This window comes from Hyperolius riggenbachi, chromosome 2 (genome assembly GCF_040937935.1).
Source record: "Hyperolius riggenbachi isolate aHypRig1 chromosome 2, aHypRig1.pri, whole genome shotgun sequence".
In the NCBI taxonomy this organism is placed as follows: domain Eukaryota; kingdom Metazoa; phylum Chordata; class Amphibia; order Anura; family Hyperoliidae; genus Hyperolius; species Hyperolius riggenbachi.
The window spans coordinates 280,269,202-280,290,277 of NC_090647.1; the positions used below are offsets into that span (position 1 = coordinate 280,269,202).

Here is a 21,076-nt window from a genome sequence, read left to right on the forward strand (position 1 = left end):
TCCCATAAAATCCATGCCGTTCATATTGGCGGGCCATTCATAAGTTGGGCGTTCATAAGTTGTGGACTACCTATACATCAAAAAATGTGAATGCCGCAATAGGGATTTTAAGTAGCCCTGAATGGGGGGAGGGGGGGGGGGGGACTAAGGAAGCCCATAGTGGGCTAGATTACCTCCTCCCAAGTGTCCAGATGCTGCTCATTGTCCTCAGGGTCACTCCCCTTGCCGCCGTTGCCGGCACCTCGTATAATTCAAAAGGGTCCATCAGTTTGATTCATTTCCGGAAGTTACCCCAAACGGTGCTGAGCTATTCAGAACTGTGCAGTTGTGAATTCAGAACCACACATGCACAACGAAAGCAAGCGCTCATCCACGAGCGCTTTCCTTCACTATGCATGTTCAGCTTGAAACTTGCGCATATGCAGTTCAGATTCACTCTGCGCTACTCGGAGGAAGTTCTGGAAGGCTTGGGAGGTAAAAGTACCGGGCATGGGGAAGAGCATTGCTAAAAAGATTTCAGTTAAAATGTATTAAGTGTGAACTGTGCCATAGGAAAACATGGGCATTACTTTAAAAATCAGTTGTCCTTTCAGTTATAATTGAGAGCAACTGATTAAGTGTAAACTGGGCCTGAGGACAACATCTGGACACTCAGGAACAGGTAATCTAGCCCACCATGGACTTCATTCAGTAGATGTTTCCTCGAGATAGGGTTACTTTAATAATAATGAGAATCACTGGAGTAGAACAGCATTATGTCTTTCCACAGTCCAGCACTCTCCATGCATCTGCAGGACTACTTACTTTAAACAAATTATTAAATTCACACACAAAGGCTGATCCTCTACATCAAATTAGTGAAATTTAAACAGATGTGAAAATGTAAACCTCTGTTCTAGCAGATCATCAAAAGGTGGCACCTTTCCTTTGTGCATGGCCAGATTTTAAAGGCAAAGGAAGCATCAGACCTTACAGGAATTAATGGAGAAGGGAATTGAAATAACTGAAAATAATACAGTAATTACTCTTGCCTCCAGCACACTCTTGTTTTGAAAACCATTATACCTGTGTGGTGCATTTAACCAACGGTGAACTGAGCTGCAAAACGTCAGAGTAGATCACCAAGGTAGTCACTGAAAACAACAGAAGAAAGATCCACCAAGTGTGAGTGACAGAAGTCACCCAGGGAGTCCTCTCCACTAATGTAATATTTGTCACAACTCCATGCTGTACACATCTGCAAGGTGTAAACTTAACAGATTAAAAAAAGGGAAAATGGTCCAAATAACATGAACGAGGATCCAAAATTTACTATTTTTTACAACTGGGAATCTCATATCACAATAATAAAGACTGACAGTTACTAAACTTATCAGATCAACATAATTATTGAAGAAATGTTAAAGGGACTCTGTAACAAAAATGTCATCGTGTTTTCTACCATCCTACAGGTTCCTAAACCTATTATAATGGGCTCTGGCTTACTGCAGCACTTTATACCATCACCATCTCTGTAATAAATCAGCTTATCCCCTGTCGGACTTGTCATCCTGTCTCTGGAAGGCTGCCAACTCTTCAGTGTGATCTGCTATGCATGCCCCCTCTATGCACACGTGTGTGTGTGTGTGTGTGTGTGTGTGTGTGTGTGTGTGTGTGTGTGTGTGTGTGTGTGTGTGTGTGTGTGTGTGTGTGTGTGTGTGTGTGTGTGTGTGTGTGTGTGTGTGTGTGTGTGTGTGTGTGTGTGTGTGTGTGTGTGTGTGTGTGTGTGTGTGTGTGTGTGTGTGTGTGTGTTATTTATATTAGCCAGCTTTTCTCTGCTCTCTTATCTTTTACAAGCTGGATCTGTTCACATACTGATGAGTCACATACTGCAGAATTACAGACAACCGGGCAGAGCTGTCTGCAAGAGTAAACAAACAATCAGCTTGTAACTCTTCAGTGAGCTGCAGGGGGAAAGAAACACACAAATGATCTCTTAAGATTCAAAAGGAAAGTTGTATACAGCCTGATTGTGTATGGATGTATTTTCTATGTGTGGACATACTGTACATCAACCTACTTCCTGTTTTGGTGCCCATTTTGTTTGTTTACAAACAAACTTTTAAAAACTGTTTTTGACTACTTTTAAAGCGACGAGGAGCGGCGAAATTGTGACAGAGGGTAATAGGAGATGTCCCCTAGCATACTGGTATGTTTACTTTTGTGTGATTTTAACAATACAGATTCTCTTTAAACAACATTAAGAGACCTGATGGAAAATGTATCTGAAATCTTAAAATTACACAGAAATGCAAAGTGAAACTACTGTGTGTACAAAAACTGGCAAGTTACCTCCTAATAAATGCACAGTTCTCATTTACTGACACACGCTGTACAAATGCATGTACACATACACAGTGTTTCTTACCTGTGAGGAAAACAAGAATGTCCCCAGCCAGCTCATTTAAATGTGTTTGCAGCGTAACCTTCACAGTCTGAACAGAAGAAAATATAATGTTATAACATGGCCTTTTTAGAGTAACAGATCTAAAACCACCAACGTGCATAAAAAAAAAAAAATCTCCAGAGTCCTGAAACTTTGATCACATGATCTGTAAGATGGAAAATCTGATTTCAAGTTATGTGGGTTTGGCTGTTCTTCCTTGTGTCTGGATTACCTGCACAACTCTAGATAACTAAGGAAGTCCCATTTTAGGCATAAAGTGGACCAGATGCCCAGATCAAGGACTTATTGGTCGCTTCAAGCCTTATACACATGCTTACATAGGTAGAGGGAAGCCTCTGGATAATCCAGAGATTTCCGTGCCCTCCCTGACAACACCACTGCTGGCCGGAAACCTCTTGACAGTTTGTGGTCATTGCTCCCCTTTGTGAACGAGCGTGGCCATACTGCACCTGTGAAAGTACAGTCACACCTGTCCAGTACCACAAGACGCTTCACTGCAGAGACGCAGCAGTACTTGCACAACTGAACTGTGGCAATGTATACTTAAAAGCAAGAAGTTTTAAATCAGGATGATACCATTTATTGGCTAACTACAAATGAATAAGAATAAACAAGCTTTCGGCCTTGCAGCCTTCGTCTTATGCCCCTTCGTCTTCGCCTTAATGTATACTTAAAGCTCAGGTTATGTTGGTCAGGCTATCCTCAGGTTTAATTTGTACATTATTGGCAAAGTTAAACCCAAACCCCCAAAAACCAGTGGAGAATGCCCAATATCTGCAGCAAGCATTTAGGTCTTAGGCGAAGTACACACGAGATGGAAAATGAAAGATCAAAGACCAATTTTCTCCTTCCATGGAGTATGAGGGCCAATAGATTCTGAATACTAAAGCTGGGTACATGCGAGATAAAGCTTTGAAAAGTAAAAGATCAAAGATGAAATCTGCAGATAATCTTTGTAAAAAAAAAAAGTTCACAAAAGACCTCAAAAGATCCAGACCAAAGATTTTTCTCTCTCAATCTTTCAGATCGATCCTGGTGGATCTGTTCTGCCATTAACCACCCTGGCGTTCTGATTAAATCGCCAGGGTGGCTGCGGGAGGGTTTTTTTCAAATAAAAAAAAAAACTATTTCATGCAGCCAACTGAAAGTTGGCTGCATGAAAGCCCACTAGAGGGCGCTCCGGAGGCGATCTTCCGATCGCCTCCGGCGCCCAGAATAAACAAGGAAGGCCGCAATGAGCGGCCTTCCTTGTTTTGCTTATATCGTCGCCATAGCGACGAGCGGAGTGACGTCATCGACGTCAGCCGACGTCCTGACGTCAGCCGCCTCCGATCCAGCCCTTAGCGCTGGCCGGAACTTTTTGTTCCGGCTGCGCAGGGCTCAGGCGGCTAGGGGGGCCCTCTTTCGCCGCTGCTCGCGGCGAATCGCCGCAGAGCGGCGGCGATCAGGCAGCACACGCGGCTGGCAAAGTGCCGGCTGCGTGTGCTGCTTTTTATTTGATTAAAATCGGCCCAGCAGGGCCTGAGCGGCGACCTCCGGCGGTGTTGGACGAGCTCAGCTCGTCCAGACCGCTCAGGTGGTTAAACAAGGTGTGTATGAGATCTCCAGATATTATAGACCAGCGCTGTCCAACTGGCGGCCAGGCCTCCTGTTGCGGCCCGCTCCTCTCCCCGAGATGCAGGCATGGCGTGCGCTATGGGCGCCATGCCTGCTCTTGTGTGGCCTTTCCTGTGTCCCCGCTGCCTCACAGCTCAGACCTCACAGATCGCAGCGACTGAGGCAAACAGAGTGCGCATATTACCCGCACGGAGTAAGTCACATGCGGAAGTGAAATCAGTCACTTCCGCATGTGACGTTCTGCCGCGCGGGTGTTATGCGCGCGCTCTGCTTGTTTCAGTCGCCTCGATCTGTGAGGTCTGAGCTGTGAAGCAGCGGCAGCGGGGCACAGGAGAGAGTCAACGGGCGAGGCAATGGACGCTAACTGGGGGGGCACCTGTCACTATAACTGGGGGGGCACCTGTCACTATAACTGGGGGGGCACCTGTCACTATAACTGGGGGGGCACCTGTCACTATAACTGGGGGGGCACCTGTCACTATAACTGGGGGGGCACCTGTCACTATAACTGGGGGGGCACCTGTCACTATAACTGGGGGGGCACCTGTCACTATAACTGGGGGGGAACCTGTCACTATAACTGGGGGGGCACCTGTCACTATAACTGGGGGGGCACCTGTCACTATCTAACTGGGGGGAACCTGTCACTATAACTGGGGGGGCGCCTGTCACTATAACTGGGGGAGCACCTGTCACTATAACTGGGGGGGCACCTGTCACTATCTAACTGGGGGGGACACCTGTCACTATAACTGGGGGGGGGCACCGTTCACTATCTAACTGGGGGGACACCTGTCACTATCTAACTGGGGGGGCACCTGTCACTATCTAACTGGGGGGGCACCTGTCACTATCTAACGGGGGGGGGGGCACCTGTCACTATCTAACTGGGGGGACACCTGTCACTAGCTAACTGGGGGGGCAACTGTCACTAACTGGGGGGGCAACTGTCACTAACTGGGGGGGCAACTGTCACTAACTGGGGGGGCAACTGTCACTATCTAACTGGGGGGGCAACTGTCACTAACTGGGGGGGCAACTGTCACTATCTAACTGGGGGGGCAACTGTCACTATCTAACTGGGGGGGCAACTGTCACTATCTAACTGGGGGGACACCTGTCACTATCTAACTGGGGGGACACCTGTCACTATCTAACTGGGGGACACACCTGTCACTATCTAACTGGGGGGACACCTGTCACATATACAATGTTAGCACAGAATTGGCCATGAACACCTGATACATCTCAGTTGCATAAGTAATCTTTATTGCACAGTGTAAATTCACATATACAATGTTAGCACAGAATTGGCCATAAACACCTGATACATCTCAGTTGCATAAGTAATCTTTATTGCACTTGCTGGGGGGGCACCTGTCACTATCTAACTGGGGGGACACCTGTCACTATCTAACTGGGGGGGGGGGGGGGCAACTGTCACTATCTAACAGGGGGGGCAACTGTCACTATCTAACTGGGGGGGGGCAACTGTCACTATCTAACTGGGGGGGCAACTGTCACTATCTAAATGGGGGGGGGCAACTGTCACTATCTAACTGGGGGGGCAACTGTCACTATCTAACTGGGGGGGGGGGACACCTGTCACTATCTAACTGGGGGGACACCTGTCACTATCTAACTGGGGGACACCTGTCACTTATACAATGTTAGCACAGAATTGGCCATGAACACCTGATACATCTCAGTTGCATAAGTAATCTTTATTGCACAGTGTAAATTCACATATACAATGTTAGCACAGAATTGGCCATGAACACCTGATACATCTCAGTTGCATAAGTAATCTTTATTGCACTTGCTGGGGGGGCACCTGTCACTATCTAACTGGGGGGACACCTGTCACTATCTAACTGGGGGGGGGGGCAACTGTCACTATCTAACTGGGGGGGCAACTGTCACTATCTAACTGGGGGGGCACCTGTTACTACCTCATCCGGCCACACCACAGCATCACCGCCAGCCCGGCCACAGCAGCACCGCAAGGCCTTTCAGCCCACACAACATCACCAATCTGGCCAAAAACACTATTGCCAGGCCAGCCAGGCACAGCAGCCAGTATAGGAGAATACAGAACCCAGGTGAGAGGTGTCTACCATATTAAAGGGGCATTCTGCCTATTTATGTGAAATGCTCTCTATTTATGTGCCTCATGACTGCTGAATTTGTCGTGTTGGGGGCCTCATGATTGCTGAATTTGTCTTGTCGGGGGCCTCATGATTTGTTGGGGGCATCACGATTGTTGAATTTGTCTTGTTGGGGGCCTCAAGGTTGCTGATTTTGTCTTGTTGGGAGCCTCATGATTTGTTGGGGGCCTCATGATTGCTGAATGTGTATTGTTGGGGGCCTCATGATTGCTGAATTTGTCTTGTTGGGGGGGGGGGGGGGGGTCACATGATTGCGAACTGTGAGACTATGGAAAAGCTGAATCATCACCATGAGACAATAGCATTAAACCTTTTTTAGCTTTTTAAAACGGAAAATAAAACTGGGAGGTTGTAAAAAAAAAAAAATACATTTTTCAGGAGTAGGATGGATGAAATTGTTTATCTTCAGAGTTTATTTTCAACTTGGATTTTCCATAATGTTGATGTATGAGTTAAAACGTTTGTATGTAGTTTAAATTGCTGTTGCCACTTTGCGAAGATAAGTGACTTTTGGGTTGCAGTTTGGGCACTCGGCCCCAAAAGGTTCGCCACCACTGTCCTAACCTAATGTCCCACATTGCTAAGTTCATGTAAATTTGTCTCCACCCATGGCCACACCCACATTCTGGTCCATGGCCACACCCATTTTCTCGCAACAGAACCCCCATGGTTTTTGGCGTGCCGTGTGCGTCACGCAACTTCACCAAAATCTTAAATTGCATTTTGTGGAAAGTGCTGCCGATCTAATTGTCCTTTAATTGCATTTTTTTCCTGGGGGGTGGGGGGGGTCCTTTGGCTCTAGCAAGAACCTTCGGCCCACCACCATGGGGTCTGAAAAAAAAAAAATGGCCTTCCTTGCCCGTGAAGTTGGACAGCACTGTTATAGACTATGAAAGCATTTTGCAGGAACTGATCTTTTGCATGTGTACAGCATCATTAGAAAGATCAGTCTTTAAAACCTCACCGACAAACCTATGGGACAGATAAATGCCTCAGCTTGCAAAGATTTGTACTCAGCTGGAGAATAGACTGTATAGATATGCTCTCATACTACATTGAAGTGGTCTTTGATCTTTCATTTTCCAAATACTTTTATCTCATGTGTGTACCTAGCCTTAGAAAAACAGGTTGTTGCCCCACACCACATTCTCTCTCTGCAGTGACAGCTTCCTAGTGGTCATAGAGAAATACTTTCCCCAGATATGGTATTATCCTTGTCTAATATAAACACTTAGTATGTCTTCCATAAGGGTTAGGTCTTCCCAAAAAGCACTATGCGGTGAGTAAAACTAAATCAAAGGGTTAATTTTGTATTACTGCTGACTACTAACTAAAGGGGGATGTTTCTTTGAAAAACGTTGGAACTTTGAAAAGTCTAGTCACTTAATGTCTTTTCATGTAGGTTCGTCTATAGAAGGCAGCTCTGGAATGATTTAAAAATAAATTTGGGAACTGGCTCACATACCTCTGTTACGTATGCAGAGTTATCTTTATCTCGAGGGCCAATAAGATTAAGGAATTTCTCCTTAATTGGAAAGACTTTTCCTGGAATTGCAACCACCGGACAGTTGTGAAAGAATGCAGCTAATCTCTCAATATCCAGCGTAGCAGACATCACAATAACTTTGAGAGGGCGCTTCCTGTTTGTGACGTTCTTTGACAGGAAATGCTTTCTTAGCAAACCAAACAAAATATCCTTATTGAAAGAACAAAAACAAGTATTAACAAGTATTGCATATTGCATCATTGACATTGTACAAAAGATCTTTTATTAGTTTACAACATAACTTTTTTAGTCCCCGTTTACTGTAACTCTGGTACTAGCTTAAAGTGAACCCAAGTTGAGAGTTATATGGAGTCTGCCATATTTATTTCCTTTTAAGCAATACCAGTTGCCTGGCTGTCCTGCTGATCCTCTGCCTCTAATACTTTTAGCCATAGACCCTGAACAAGCATATGCAGATCAGGTGTTTCTTACAATATTATCAGAAGTGACTGGATTAGCTGTAGGCTTGTTTCTGGTGTACTTCAGACACTACTGCAGCAAAACTGATTAACAGGGCTGCCAAGCAACTGGTATTGTTTTAAAGGGAAACAAAATTTGGCAACTGCTGTCTACTTACAGCAGGTGTTCAACATTAAATTTGAAAAAAAAAAAATATGCAGACATTGAATGGTTCTTAATACTAATCAAGATAAAAAGATTATTGAATGGAAGAAATTTACAATTTCAACCAGCTCATATTTTCTACATACAGCAATACAGAAGGCCTAGAACATATGGAAGACTGATTGCTAGAGAAGCACTTCCTAGCAAGGGATCACCCAAATGCACTTTACCTTCACTAGGCCAGCATCACTAGCAACTAAGCCATGCGTGGATCCATTGCTACTGGAACACTGCTGACCTTCAAAGCAATCTATCAGTCTGTTTCTAGCAAACCTACGGTATACTGACAAATGTCAAGTAATGTAAAGAGAATTCACTGCTAGGGACTGGACACAGAGTAATTACCCATGCATCACAAGTGTAAGTGAAGGAGAGCGGTAGAGGGAAAGACAGATATGTATTTGGCCACAGTATTTTAATTTGTACTGCAGTCTACAGGTTCATAGGGAGTATAAAGTACTTGAAATTAGAGTAGAAATGGGCTCTTATTAGGTTAGACTAACTTCATAAATAGGGATGGTGGAATTCAATTGGTTAATTTTCAAATTGCATAAATTTGCATAATGCTGCATCAACCTAAATTCTTTGCATCTCATTGACCATCCCTAGTCACGCTACCCACACACAATTCTTGGGGAAAAAATGGTCCTCCTATAAATTTTATGTTTTTATTAGTGATACAGTTAGTATACTTCACTCCAGAACCACTGTTGCTGGATTACTCTTGGAACTTTAGTAAATGTGCATAACATACACTTATCAAGACAGGCGCAAATGAAATGGGTAGGTCAAATGTTAAAATGGCTGCCCAGAGCAACCAATTAGATTTCAGCCAGTAAATGAAGATTCTGATTGGTTGATCTGGAACACAGCATGGTTTTCTTTGCACCTTCCTTTATACTGTATATCAACCCCAATACATTTTCCTAATGCAGTCACTGGGCCAGATTTATCAAAGCATTACAGTTTTTTCTTTTTACACAGTTCTAACCAAAAGGGGGAACTGCTCTACATGATAAGAAACTTCTTAAATCCTACTTAATAGCGACAGTTTAGCATGGATTTCTAGAATTGCACTACAGTTAAGAAAACTGCAAATCCATCCCTAAACTGCCGTGTATTAAGAAGCACTTAATAGCAGGTCTACAGATTGTGCAGGGTAGCCTAGACATGATTTGGAAAGTGCTCCTCCCACCTGCTGAGATCCTCACTCAGAGCCTGCTGGTATCAATACAGCAGTTGTATTGTTTTCCTCAGCAACAGCAATTTCCCTCACACACTGCACTGTCTGAGAAACCTTCCTAACTCCTCATATTTTAGAACAGTTTAAGAAGGAAACAGCACTATCTAGTTATTTCTCAAGATGTCTGAGACCGTTCTGCACGAATTTCTAAAAACCTACCAATATTTTGTCTCAGACACTCTTGATAAATATCCCCCACAGTTATTTAGAAAGTTGCATATATACTTACAGTACTTAAACTCCGTTCATGAGCTTCATCTAAAACAACTGTGCTGAATTTCAGGAGATCAGCATCTGTTAGAGTATGTCTTAATAAACATCCATCAGTCATGTACAAGATTTCAGTCATCTGTTGTGAAATCAAATATGGGTTAAATATATGTTATTTATGGTGTTGCAAAGTAAAACAAGGTTACAGGAGCAACACTGACAATGCTGGAATGGCAGTGGTAATGATAACCATCTTTATTAGGTAACCCACACCTTAAAGCAATACTTAACACAGCAAGCTAAATTGTGGGAAGTATGTGTGTGCATAGAGCCTACTGAAGTACCCCCTATACCAAAACCTACATATCTGTCCAATTTGTTTAGCGTGCACGAGCTCCACTGTGGCGATTGCCGTTATGCAGCAGTAGCCCCCTCACTGCCTCACGGTTGTGCTCTCTGGAAAGCAGGGGGGGGAGAGAGAGAGAGAGAGAGAGAGAGAGAGAGAGAGAGAGAGAGAGAGAGAGAGAGAGAGAGGAGAGAGAGAGAGAGAGAGAGAGAGAGAGAGAGAGAGAGAGAGACAGAGGGAGAGGCATCAGAGTCCAGGTGTTTTCCAGTTGAATACTAATGCTATGCGGCAGCACCAGCATTAAAGAGACCTTATCCAGATGCTTCAACCCCTCTCAGCTCCTGTCACGCCTATACCAAACTACTTAAAGCGGATCAGAGATAAAAAACTAACTAGAACAAGTAACTTGTCTATATATGTTATCTAAAGTTTAGATAGTTTACACAGCATATCTATCTGCAAACAGCTTCAACAGTTTATGAATATTTATTCCTGTGATACAATGAGGGTAGCCATGTTCTGTTTGTCACATTGTCACAGGCTGAGAGCTGGAGATGCTATCAGCTTGCCTGTGTGTATATTCAGTCCCCTCTCCTCCTCCCATCTGCCTCTGACATCTCTGGCTAGTAACACCTCCCCCTCCTCCTGCCTAGACTGAGCTCCTGTAAGCTCTTGCTACATGGGTCTGAGAGTGCCAAGGCACTGTGAAAAGCTGTGGGCGAGGCTTGTTTAGTTTATAGGGAATTAGAGTATGCCCTATAAACTATATACTGTAAAAGGAACACAATTATGCAATGAGTAAAAGTTTATCTCGGATCCACTTTAAGCAAAACATTTACTCACATCTGATGCACCACTTCTGCTAATTCCATGTCTGATAGCTTCCAACCTGGTTTCTGTCCTCGTTGTGGAAACAGCCTCAAAAAAACAATCGATGACATCCACTGCTACATATGAAGTTTTCTATGATATACTTGTTTATTTTCTTGATCACACTTTAAGCTTTTGACACAATGAACAATCCTCTGTCTCGGATTCTCACTTCTCTGGCATTCGGGGTCTTGCTCTTGCTTGGCTATCCTCCTACCTCAATAATAAGACATTTCAGCAACACCTTCTCCCAGAGCTTCCTCTGTTAGAATATTACAAACTTTGCGCCACTTGTCTTGACTATCTGTATTATTGGTTGTGGTAAACTTATCAGCTTACATCCTTCCAGCATCGTCTATATGCTGATTACACCCCAATCTCTCTGTTCCTGATGTGGCTACATTAATGGATCACATCCCTGACTCTCTTAACGTCATCCCCTCTTTCATGTCCTCACTCTTTCTGAAACTTTATACAGATAAAGCATAAATTGTTATGTTAGGAAGGAAGTAGAATCTTGTGGTGGAAAAAAAGACTATCAACCATATCAGACTTCCTTCTGCCCTATCAGGCTCAATCCCTGAGGCTGGTTTCACACTAGAAACCAGCGTCAGCGATGCACCGCACAGTCAAAAACAGGCCTTCAAACAACGCGCTATTGCGCGGTGTGCCCTGTCTGTCCACCGGACAAGCAGGAGGCGACGTCACTTCCTGCTCCGGGTATGCGGAAATGCACAGAAGCGTATTGTTAAAATATGCTTCCGCGCATGTGTGCCGCGACGTCGCATCGGTGAATTTTTACAAATCCACACTTCGCCACAGACTAACATGACTTCCCGGGCCGACACAGCGTCGCAGTGTTAACGTCGTTCTTGACCTGCGTCGGGGATGTGCCAAAAACGTCACTTCCATCGCATCGCCCCGTACCGCTGAAGTATGAAAGTCTCCATAGACTTTCATTGCCCAGCAGTGGGGTGTGGTAAAAATACCGCACCACCTTGGTGTGATAGGGCCCTTAGTGAAATATTTAATTCTGTGTTCTCATTCAAACCTTACATCAGCCACTTCCTGTAATATCCACCTAAAATACATCTTCCACACTCACCCCTTCTTTATTCAGGATCTACCTAAACTATTAGTGACTAGCCTCTTCTTATTTTCAAATACAGGACTTTTTTCAATTTTCTCTCTTCCTCTCTAACTCCATTCCTGCTTGTCCCTCAGTTACCCTCACCATCTTCAAGTTCAATCTTAAAAATGGACCTCTTCAGGAAACCATATCATCTTAATTAGGACATTCATTAATCAGTCACCGACCACCTCACTATCAGCTTTTACACAGCTTACTTATACCTTTTGCTTATTTCTACACCTTACTACTTACATATTGGGCTCAAAGGGCGGGGCTCTCTCCCATAGCATGTTCCAGCACTGCAGTGTAATGTGTGTACAATTCAAAAGCTGAACTGTTACATTGTATATTATCTGTATCACTAATTTCATATGCAACTGTATACAGAATAATATCTATTGTAGTGCACTATGGATGCTGGCGGCATTATATAAATCAAAAGCAACATTAAAAAGGCTATTTTAAACATTGTTTTAGTTTTTTGTATTACTGTATTTACAAATGAACTAAACAAAAACCAAATGGCTTACCTCTGAAGTGCAGTCATCAAACCGTACTTGGTAACCTACTGTACTTCCCAACGAACAATGCATTTCATCTGCCACCCTCTGTGCTACAGATATGGTGGCTACCCTGCGAGGCTGTGTTACGCCAATAATGCCATGTTTTGCAAAGCCTTAAAATAAAGCCAAAATACAGCTAAGTATATCTATAGCAGCTATAATAAACACAGACAAACAAATCAGTGGTTTGCTCAAAGCTGAGCAACAGCAATAAAAAATACATCAGAAATAAATGCCCTAAAACACAATTAAGAAAGAGAGTACTAAATATGGTGCAGGTGCTGTGTAGTAATGCACAGCATCCATTTCCAAATCAGTCTTTAGCTTAGTTGACATAGTGAGCACGCACTGGTGATCAGACTGTAAACAGGTAAAGAAGGCTGGCTATACAGCATACAATATTGCCTGTAAAAGCATGTAGTAAGAGTGCCTACCTAAAAGGATAAAGACAAAGTGCACTGAACTGTTGAATGATGCCAATCATCATGGGAGGTAGACAGGGAGGAGCTGAGAAGGGGGACTAGCTAATCTTTCACTGTTAATACAAAGCCACACCCACCTCCACTCTACTGCTGAAAAAAATAACTCTTTGTAGCCAGCATTGCAGCTAACAGAGTTAAGGGTTGATTCACTAAAGTTAGTGCTGCGTAACAGCAAGAGTTATCAGCTGTTACCTCGCTGGTGATGAGGGCGGGAGGAGTGGAGCCGTATTAGTTATTAGCGTTCACTATGCTGCAATTCAGCAGCATAGAGTGCTCACTACCAGATTACGCATGCTACGCTGCTAATAGTGCACTTAGCGTGCAAGGACACTCATTAACCTCCCTGGCGGTAAGCAGTTTTTTTTTTTTTAAATAAAATGTGCTTTTTATGTTGTAGCTAGCATTTCGCTAGCTAACTATGTCCCCCAAGCCGCGCCGCACCTAACTATACCCCCCGATCGCCGCCGGCAATATTTACCCCTCCACGATCCCGCGAGAGCCGCAGCTTCACCATTCAGCTTCACTCGTCACTATGGCCACGATCGGAGATGACGTCATGTGCAGTTCTGATTCTCCCCATAGCGAAGCATAGAGCTGATTGGGAGGCTGCGCCATCGCGGGATCCCTGGGGGGGGTACGTATTACGGCGCCGATCGGGGGGGGGGGGGGTAAATTGGTGAAGAGTGTCGAAACTTGGGGGACATAGTTAGCTAGCCAAGTGCTAGCTTAAAGAGAATCTGTACTCTAATATTCTTACACTAAAAAGCATACCATTCTATTCCTTATTTTGCTGTGCCCCTCTGTGCTGTTTCTGCCACTCTCTGCTGCAATCCTGGCTTGTAATTAACAGTCTTAGGCAGTGTTTACAAACAAACTAACCAGCTTGTGATAGGCTCACATAAACAGAGTGTGTGAGTCATACAGAGTGTGCAGGGGGCCTGCAGAGGGTGTGTATAGCTTCTACCAATCACAAGCAGCCCTGCACATTCCGCACATTCCACACATTCCAGCCTTAGCCCGACAGACACGACAGAGGAAAGGAGATAAGATTTATTACAGAGACAGTGCAATTAGGAAAGGCTGCAGTAAGCCAGAGCACATTAGAACAGGCATAGGAACTTATAGGATAGAAGAACTAAGGCTGAAAAATTTGTTACAGAGTCTCTAAGTATTTACAGTAGATTTTATTTAAAAAAATCCTCCCGGGACCATGTGATCCTCTGCGGCGGCTAGCAGGTCGGGCTCACAACCAGGGAGGTTAAGGCACTTAAGTTTTATAGCGGGTGTAACAGTTGATAACTCTCGCTGTTACACAGCACTAACTTTAGTGAATCAACCCCTTAGAGATCTATAGTCTCATCATCTGACTCCTGTTTATTTTCTCCCTGCTCTGTATCTTATTTATTTAACATTGATCCGTTCACAAAACCTCCACAATGTATTTAGAAAAAAGTTAAATACAAGAGGAGTGAAAGATAGTTGCAGGCAGAGTAAGGTGAGGAGCAGAACATCTGGCTTTCGTAAACACACTGGAAGTGTATGGAAACAAAATGTTCTACATTATTTATTGCATTTATAAAACGCCAACATATTACGCAGTGCTGGACATTAGTTTAGGTTACAGACAATATTTAGGGGTGACATACAGCAATATGACAATACCTGAATACAAGAAAGACCAGCTCATGCAGCACAGTATGAGTACAAGGCAATGCTTAGTCACTGGAGGGGAGCATGGAGAATAGGCAAGTTAGGTTCACTCAGATGCATAGCATGGGTTCACAGTACCAACACATTTTCTATCACTTGCATTAAAAAAAAAAATTGAAGGCTGGGCTAGGGCTTCAAGGACACCTGAAGCGAGAGGGATATGGACACTGCTATAATTATTTCCTTTTAAACAATACCCGTTGCCTGGCTATCCTGCTGATCCTCTGCCTCTACTACTTTTAGCCATAGACCCTGAACAAGCCTATGCAGATCAGGTGTTACAATTACAAACAAGGGTTTCTGATATTTTTGTCAAATCTGACAAGATTAGCTGCATGCTTGTTTCTGTTGAGTTATTCAGACATTACTGCAGCCAAAGAGATCAGCAGGACAGCCAGGCAACTGGTATTGTTTAAAACTGAAATAAATATGGCAGCCTCTATATACTTACTACTATACTGCTTTATTTCAACAATTAGATTGGAGAGGCCTTTTTTATACATAAACAGTTAAAAAGTTATAAACAATTAAAAGTGATTACTCTACAATTAGTTGAGGGAAAATATAGTGAGTCTACTACAATATTTCATGGGGATCATACTGTTTGGTCCCTGACTAATATCCTCTCTCTGTTTAATTTAACTGCACATACTAATACAAACATATTCACATTACCCCAAAAAAATAAAAATAAAAAAAAACATATACGTTTTGCCTCCTAAAGTACGCTTCATCAGAGATTCTGTACAAAAAGGAGGAGGGGGGGGTGCAACAGTGGTTGCATCACTTTGAGCCTGACAGTATCACTCTACTACAACTTCAACAAGGCGAACCTACGACAAGAGATGCCACGCTACAGGCAGCACATCACCTGCCCTACCAGGAACTGCAACACCCTGGACCACTGCTACACGATCCACAAGAAATATAAGGCCACCCAAGGAGCCGCCCTGGGAAGCTCCAACCACAACACAATTCACCTGATCCTCACATACAGGAGGATCCTGGAGACCACTAAGCCCACCACCAGAACCACCAAAAAATGGACAGCCGAGGCTAAACTGGAGCTCCAAGCTTGCTTTGACTCCACGGACTGGAAGACCCTGGAGGCACCCACCCTAGACAAATGGGTTGAGAATGTCACCTCTTACATCAGTTTCTGTGAAGAAGCGTGCATTCCATCAAAGACCTTCAGGGTCTTCCCCAACAACAAGCCTTGGTTCAATGACAGGCTCCGCCGGCTCCGGAAACGCAAGACGCAAGGAGGAGGCGCACAGATCTGGCCCCCCAGAGGAGTTCAGAGAAGCCAGGAATGCCCTGAAAAGAGAATTACGAGCTGCAAAGAAGGCCTACTCTGAAAAGTTGGGACTCTGCCTCCAGTCCAACAACACACGGGAGGTATGGAAGGGCCTGAAGGCAGCCACAAACTTCAAACCCAACCCGCAGCCTGTGACCCCGAGCCCTCGACTGGCCGAGGAGCTCAACGAGTTCTACTGCAGATTCGAACACCAGTCCAAGCAGCTTGAGGTTCCAACAACCACGCCAAAGGTCTCTCCCCTTCCGGGGGAACCCGTTGACTTGGCTCCCGTGGTAGTTCAGGAAGCAGAAGTACTCCGGCACCTCCGCAAGCTGAACCCCAGGAAGGCCCCGGGCCCAGACGGAGTGTCATCGATCTGCCTAAGAACCTGTGCTGACCAGCTAGCCCCTGTGCTCACCTCCTTATTCAAGCAGTCACTATCAGAAGGCATAGCCCCCCCCCCCCCCCCGTTTTAAGAGGTCCACAATTGTACCAGTCCCCAAAAAAACAGGCAGCACTGATCACAACAACTTCAGATCTGTTGCCCTAACTTCTAACATCATGAAGATCCTGGAGCGACTGGTACTTGCCCACTTGAAGAGTTCCACAAATGCCCTCCTCGACCCGCATCAATTTGCATATAGGGCAAACAGATCTGTTGAGGACGCCATCAATGCTAGCCTGGCATTCATCACAGAGCACCTGGACAAACCGGCCTCCTATGCTAGGATCCTTTTCCTGGACTTTAGCTCAGCATTCAACACGATCTGCCCAGACATCCTGCTTATCAACCTGGTGCAGCTCGGAGTGGATCTCACTCTTCAAGCATGGATCAAGGACTTCCTGTCGAACAGAACGCAGCAGGTGAAGCTCGGCAACTGCTACTCCAGCGTGAGAACCACCAATATAGGGGCTCCACAAGGATGTGTACTGTCCCCACTCCTGTTCTCCCTGTACACAAACAATTGCACCTCATCCGCTGACTCTGTGAAGGTCATTAAATTTGCGGATGACACTACCATGATAGGCCTAATTGGCAACAATGGGGAGCATGAGTACCGTAGCAAAGTTGAGCAATTCTGCGACTGGTGCGGGGACAACAACCTAGTACTCAATGCGGCAAAGACTGTTGAATTAGTTGCAGATTTCAGGAGGCACCCTCCTCCCCTCCCACCAGTCCTCATAGGCGAGACCGCAGTCTCTAGGGTACCATCTGTGCGGTTCCTTGGCACAACCCTCACTAACAACCTGAAATGGGGGCAGAACACCACCAGAATTCAGAAAAAATCCCAGCAGAGGTTGTTCTTCCTGTGCCAACTGAAAAAATTTGGCATGCCACGGGAGCTGCTGACCAGCTTTTATACCGCCACCATAGAATCCATCCTTTGCTCCTCAGTTATTGTCTGGTACGCCAGGACAACAGCTAGCGACAGGCACAAACTGCAGAGAGTCATAACTGATGCAGAGAGGATCATTGGATCTTCTCTACCACCTCTCGATCTTCTCTACTCCGCCAGGATGAGGAAAAGGGGCACCATGATCGCCCGGGACCCCTCCCATCCAGGCAGTCGCTACTCCAACCTCCCACTGGGTCGCCGCTACAGAACTATACCATCCAGAACCACCAGGTGCAGGAACTCCTTCTTCCCTCAAGCAGTTTTGCTGTTGAACTCCAGCCTCCCCCTGCCAGGCCCACCTACCAACATGATTACAGCCTTAAAGTCAGCCTAACCTCACAGCTGCTCGCTCTGGGTCCCACTGCCAAGGGGCCAGTACTGAACTGCACCAAATGAATGTCTTACTTTTTGCAGGCCCCATGGGCCGCTCAAAAACTGTTGATCCTGCGATTGTGAAATGTGAAGGTCATATGTACTATTGCCTGTTTTGCACATCTGTATTTGTTTTGCACATCTGTATTTGTACTTTGCCATGCCATGTGAACCACAAATAATTCCGAGTACGACACCTGTTCATCATTCTGATTCTGAGATTGAGGGGTATTTTTATCAGTTAATATAGGTAATTCAGAATAGCAACCCCCCTAATTAGTCCTTGAATTGTAAAATTGCTGGTCATTTAAAAAGTGGAGGAAGATTATATAGGGATCCTGCACCCTTAGTGACTGGTAGTGGGAACAACAAGAAGTAGACTTTTAGGAGTAGTAACGGAAGTACAATTGTGCAAGCTCACATAATCCATAACCCAATCTCCATTGTTGTATTCATGTATGTGCCAATTGTATGTCACCCTTCTTAAATGAGCAGCATGCCTTGGCCCTGCACCAGCCAAGAGCATTATTCTTCCCATTCACCCTGCCCACTGTATGATGTCACTCCTGAATTGCAACACTGGTACTCCACCCCTCCTCCCATATAGCAATGGAACACATGGCTAGTCTGCAGGCTAGCCCTAGTTCTGTACAGTGTCAGCCCTCCAATGTCAACGCTGCGTACAAGGCTTTAGAAGCGTACAGTAATTCAAGTTTACACTACTTCTGGCACACATTCTTAATAAGAAAAAAATGCCAATTTCTATTGACTCAGAAGTGAATGAAATTGAGCCCATCAAAAGCCAACAGCTGCTAATGAAATAACTGGCAGCTGATAGAGGCTCTCAAAGGCTAAATGACTTATTTCCTTGTTTCAGATGAAATAAAAAAAAAAAAAAAAAAAAAAAAAAGATAATTTTTGTGTGCTTATAGTAATCATGCTCAGATCTATCAGTGATACAAAACAGAAGTTATGCATAACTAAATTTATTACCTGCTTTGTACAGATACTGAGGTAGCTGTGTTGTTTTTCCGCTACCAGTGTCACCAGTCACAACAAGGAAGGAGTTATCCCTGGCAGCCAGAACAAGCTTTTCCCTGAATTTAGCAATAGGAAGTTTGGGTTGGTATGTTTGTTCACGACTGTCATATTTCCTAGTTGTCCGTTTGGACTCCATTCCCCCGTTCTGTAATAAAAAAGAAAGACATAATATTGGCAAAAGCGGTAAAAATGGTAACCACTCATTCAACACCTGAGACACCCCACAGGCAGTATGTTATCACTAATAGCCATCCAGCTATTCACAGGTGAGCAAAATCAGAGCACAGTTGTCATTGTTTCCATCAAGAGATTAGTTGAACCAAACAACGTGAAAACATAATGGCAGCAATTTGTCAAACACCTAATTTGCCCACCATATATTAATTCACATTAGAAATGATTGCTGGTCATTTGATTTCCATGGTGCTTCTATAGGAGGAATTAGGGAAGAAGTAATGCCAGATTATGCTATTGATTTGTAAGGCTCCTCCTAAACACATAGGACTTTCTTCTTCCTACAGTGTTTCCCCGAAAATAAGACGGGGTCTTATATTAATTTTTGCTAAAAAAAAAAAAAAAAAAAAAAAAAAAGGATGCGTTATGGCTTATTTTCAGGGGGTGTCTTATTTTTTCAGGAGCAACATCAACTGATCCACACTGGCTGCGTTATGAAAAACACATTGTCATTGACTTACATGAAAAATGCGGCAAAAACGCAGTGATTTTGAAACACTGTGGCAATCTTGTGTGGCTTTGTGACAAAACCACTGTATAAAAAAAAAAATGGATGTTCACATACCCGGTCCGTGAGGCGAGCGGCTCCCAAACTGCCCCACAGCCTCCCCGCAGGTATGTGAACATCTATTTTTATACAGTGTTTTTGACACAAATCCTAAGTAAAGAACGCTTTTTAAAGCGGGATTGTCATCATAAAAATCAAATTTCAACAGCAACTGGTCTGAGTGTATAAAGTGATAAAGATGCTAAATCCTGCATTCAAAACTTTCAAAGCTTTTTCTGCTGTTCTGATTTGGAATTATGGTCCACAAACATGGGTCAGCACCACCAAAGTAAATTATAGCTCTTTTATTGGTAAGGCAGCAATTACAGACTGCTGTTTCGGGCTCTCCAGCCCTTTATCAAATTGCAAAAATAGCCGTGATTTGGAGTTATCACATACTTAAGGAGCACTGGCCCTTTAGTAGTCAGTGCCAAACAGTTGCATGCTGGGGATTCTTTTTTATCTATAATATATTTCTTCTCTTCCATTTCCCTGCCTAGCTGCTTATATGAAACACAATCCCCTGCTCTCGTGTGTTTACAAGCAAGGCTGAGGTGACTCAGCGATAGGAGGAGAAAAGAAAAAAAAGTGAAGGGCAGAAATGACATCAGGATTTAGCCTCACTGTGGGCAAAAGACAGGGTTCCCACCAGGAACAGAATTCTCTTCATTTACTATATAAAATTCACTGAAAATGTGGACAGTACAATACATGTGTTATGTAAGTAGATCAAGTACTTACATATGTGTTTTTTTCCCTGGCATAGTATGACTAATCCTACTGCTTTAAGTGGATTGCAGTGCTAGATGCCTTTTCTTGGTTTCACCCAAACCTGAGCACGCCAGCACAATAAAGAACACTCACTCCACAACTAGTAGCTGCAGTGCCGGTTTCTATGTTTGTTTAGAGCAACCAGTGTACATCAGCCCTTATTCTTGTATAGAAACAACAACAATTATCAAAATAGTCACATCGTCACATTCTGGAACATCATAACTCTCCAAACCCTGAATTCCATCATGGACTTCTTGTGACTTTATTTCCTTTTTCCATGTGCAACAATCCACATTTATTAAGTGTCCGGCACTTGCCAACCCTTATAGTTTTAGGACTTGTGGGGTCTTTAGAGTGCGATTCCCTTGGGGGTGTCGACTTTCCTTGGTGAAGGGTCTCTCTCCTGCTGCATTTCATTGCCAATTGATCTTACTTTTTTACATGTACTGTATACTGC

At 44.1% G+C, this 21,076-nt stretch overlaps 1 protein-coding gene across 5 annotated transcripts in view; it reads right to left on the reverse strand.

Annotated features, from left to right (window-relative positions):
- DHX40 (DEAH-box helicase 40) overlaps positions 1–21,076 on the reverse strand; it is a 96,358-nt gene that overhangs the window by 67,206 nt on the left and 8,076 nt on the right. For 3 of the 5 annotated variants that reach the window (XM_068268768.1, XM_068268767.1, XM_068268772.1), the window contains exons 2-7: positions 19,017–19,209; positions 12,733–12,878; positions 11,044–11,118; positions 9,874–9,993; positions 7,697–7,927; positions 2,408–2,474 (exon numbers count right to left, since the gene is read on the reverse strand). In XM_068268768.1, the coding sequence (XP_068124869.1) occupies positions 2,408–2,474; positions 7,697–7,927; positions 9,874–9,993; positions 11,044–11,118; positions 12,733–12,878; positions 19,017–19,200 (823 nt within the window). In that variant the 5' untranslated portion in view covers positions 19,201–19,209. Of the gene's footprint in view, positions 1–2,407; positions 2,475–7,696; positions 7,928–9,873; positions 9,994–11,043; positions 11,478–12,732; positions 12,879–19,016; positions 19,210–21,076 lie in introns of those variants that run through there. The other 2 variants (XM_068268769.1, XM_068268770.1) reach the window with 2 other exon arrangements.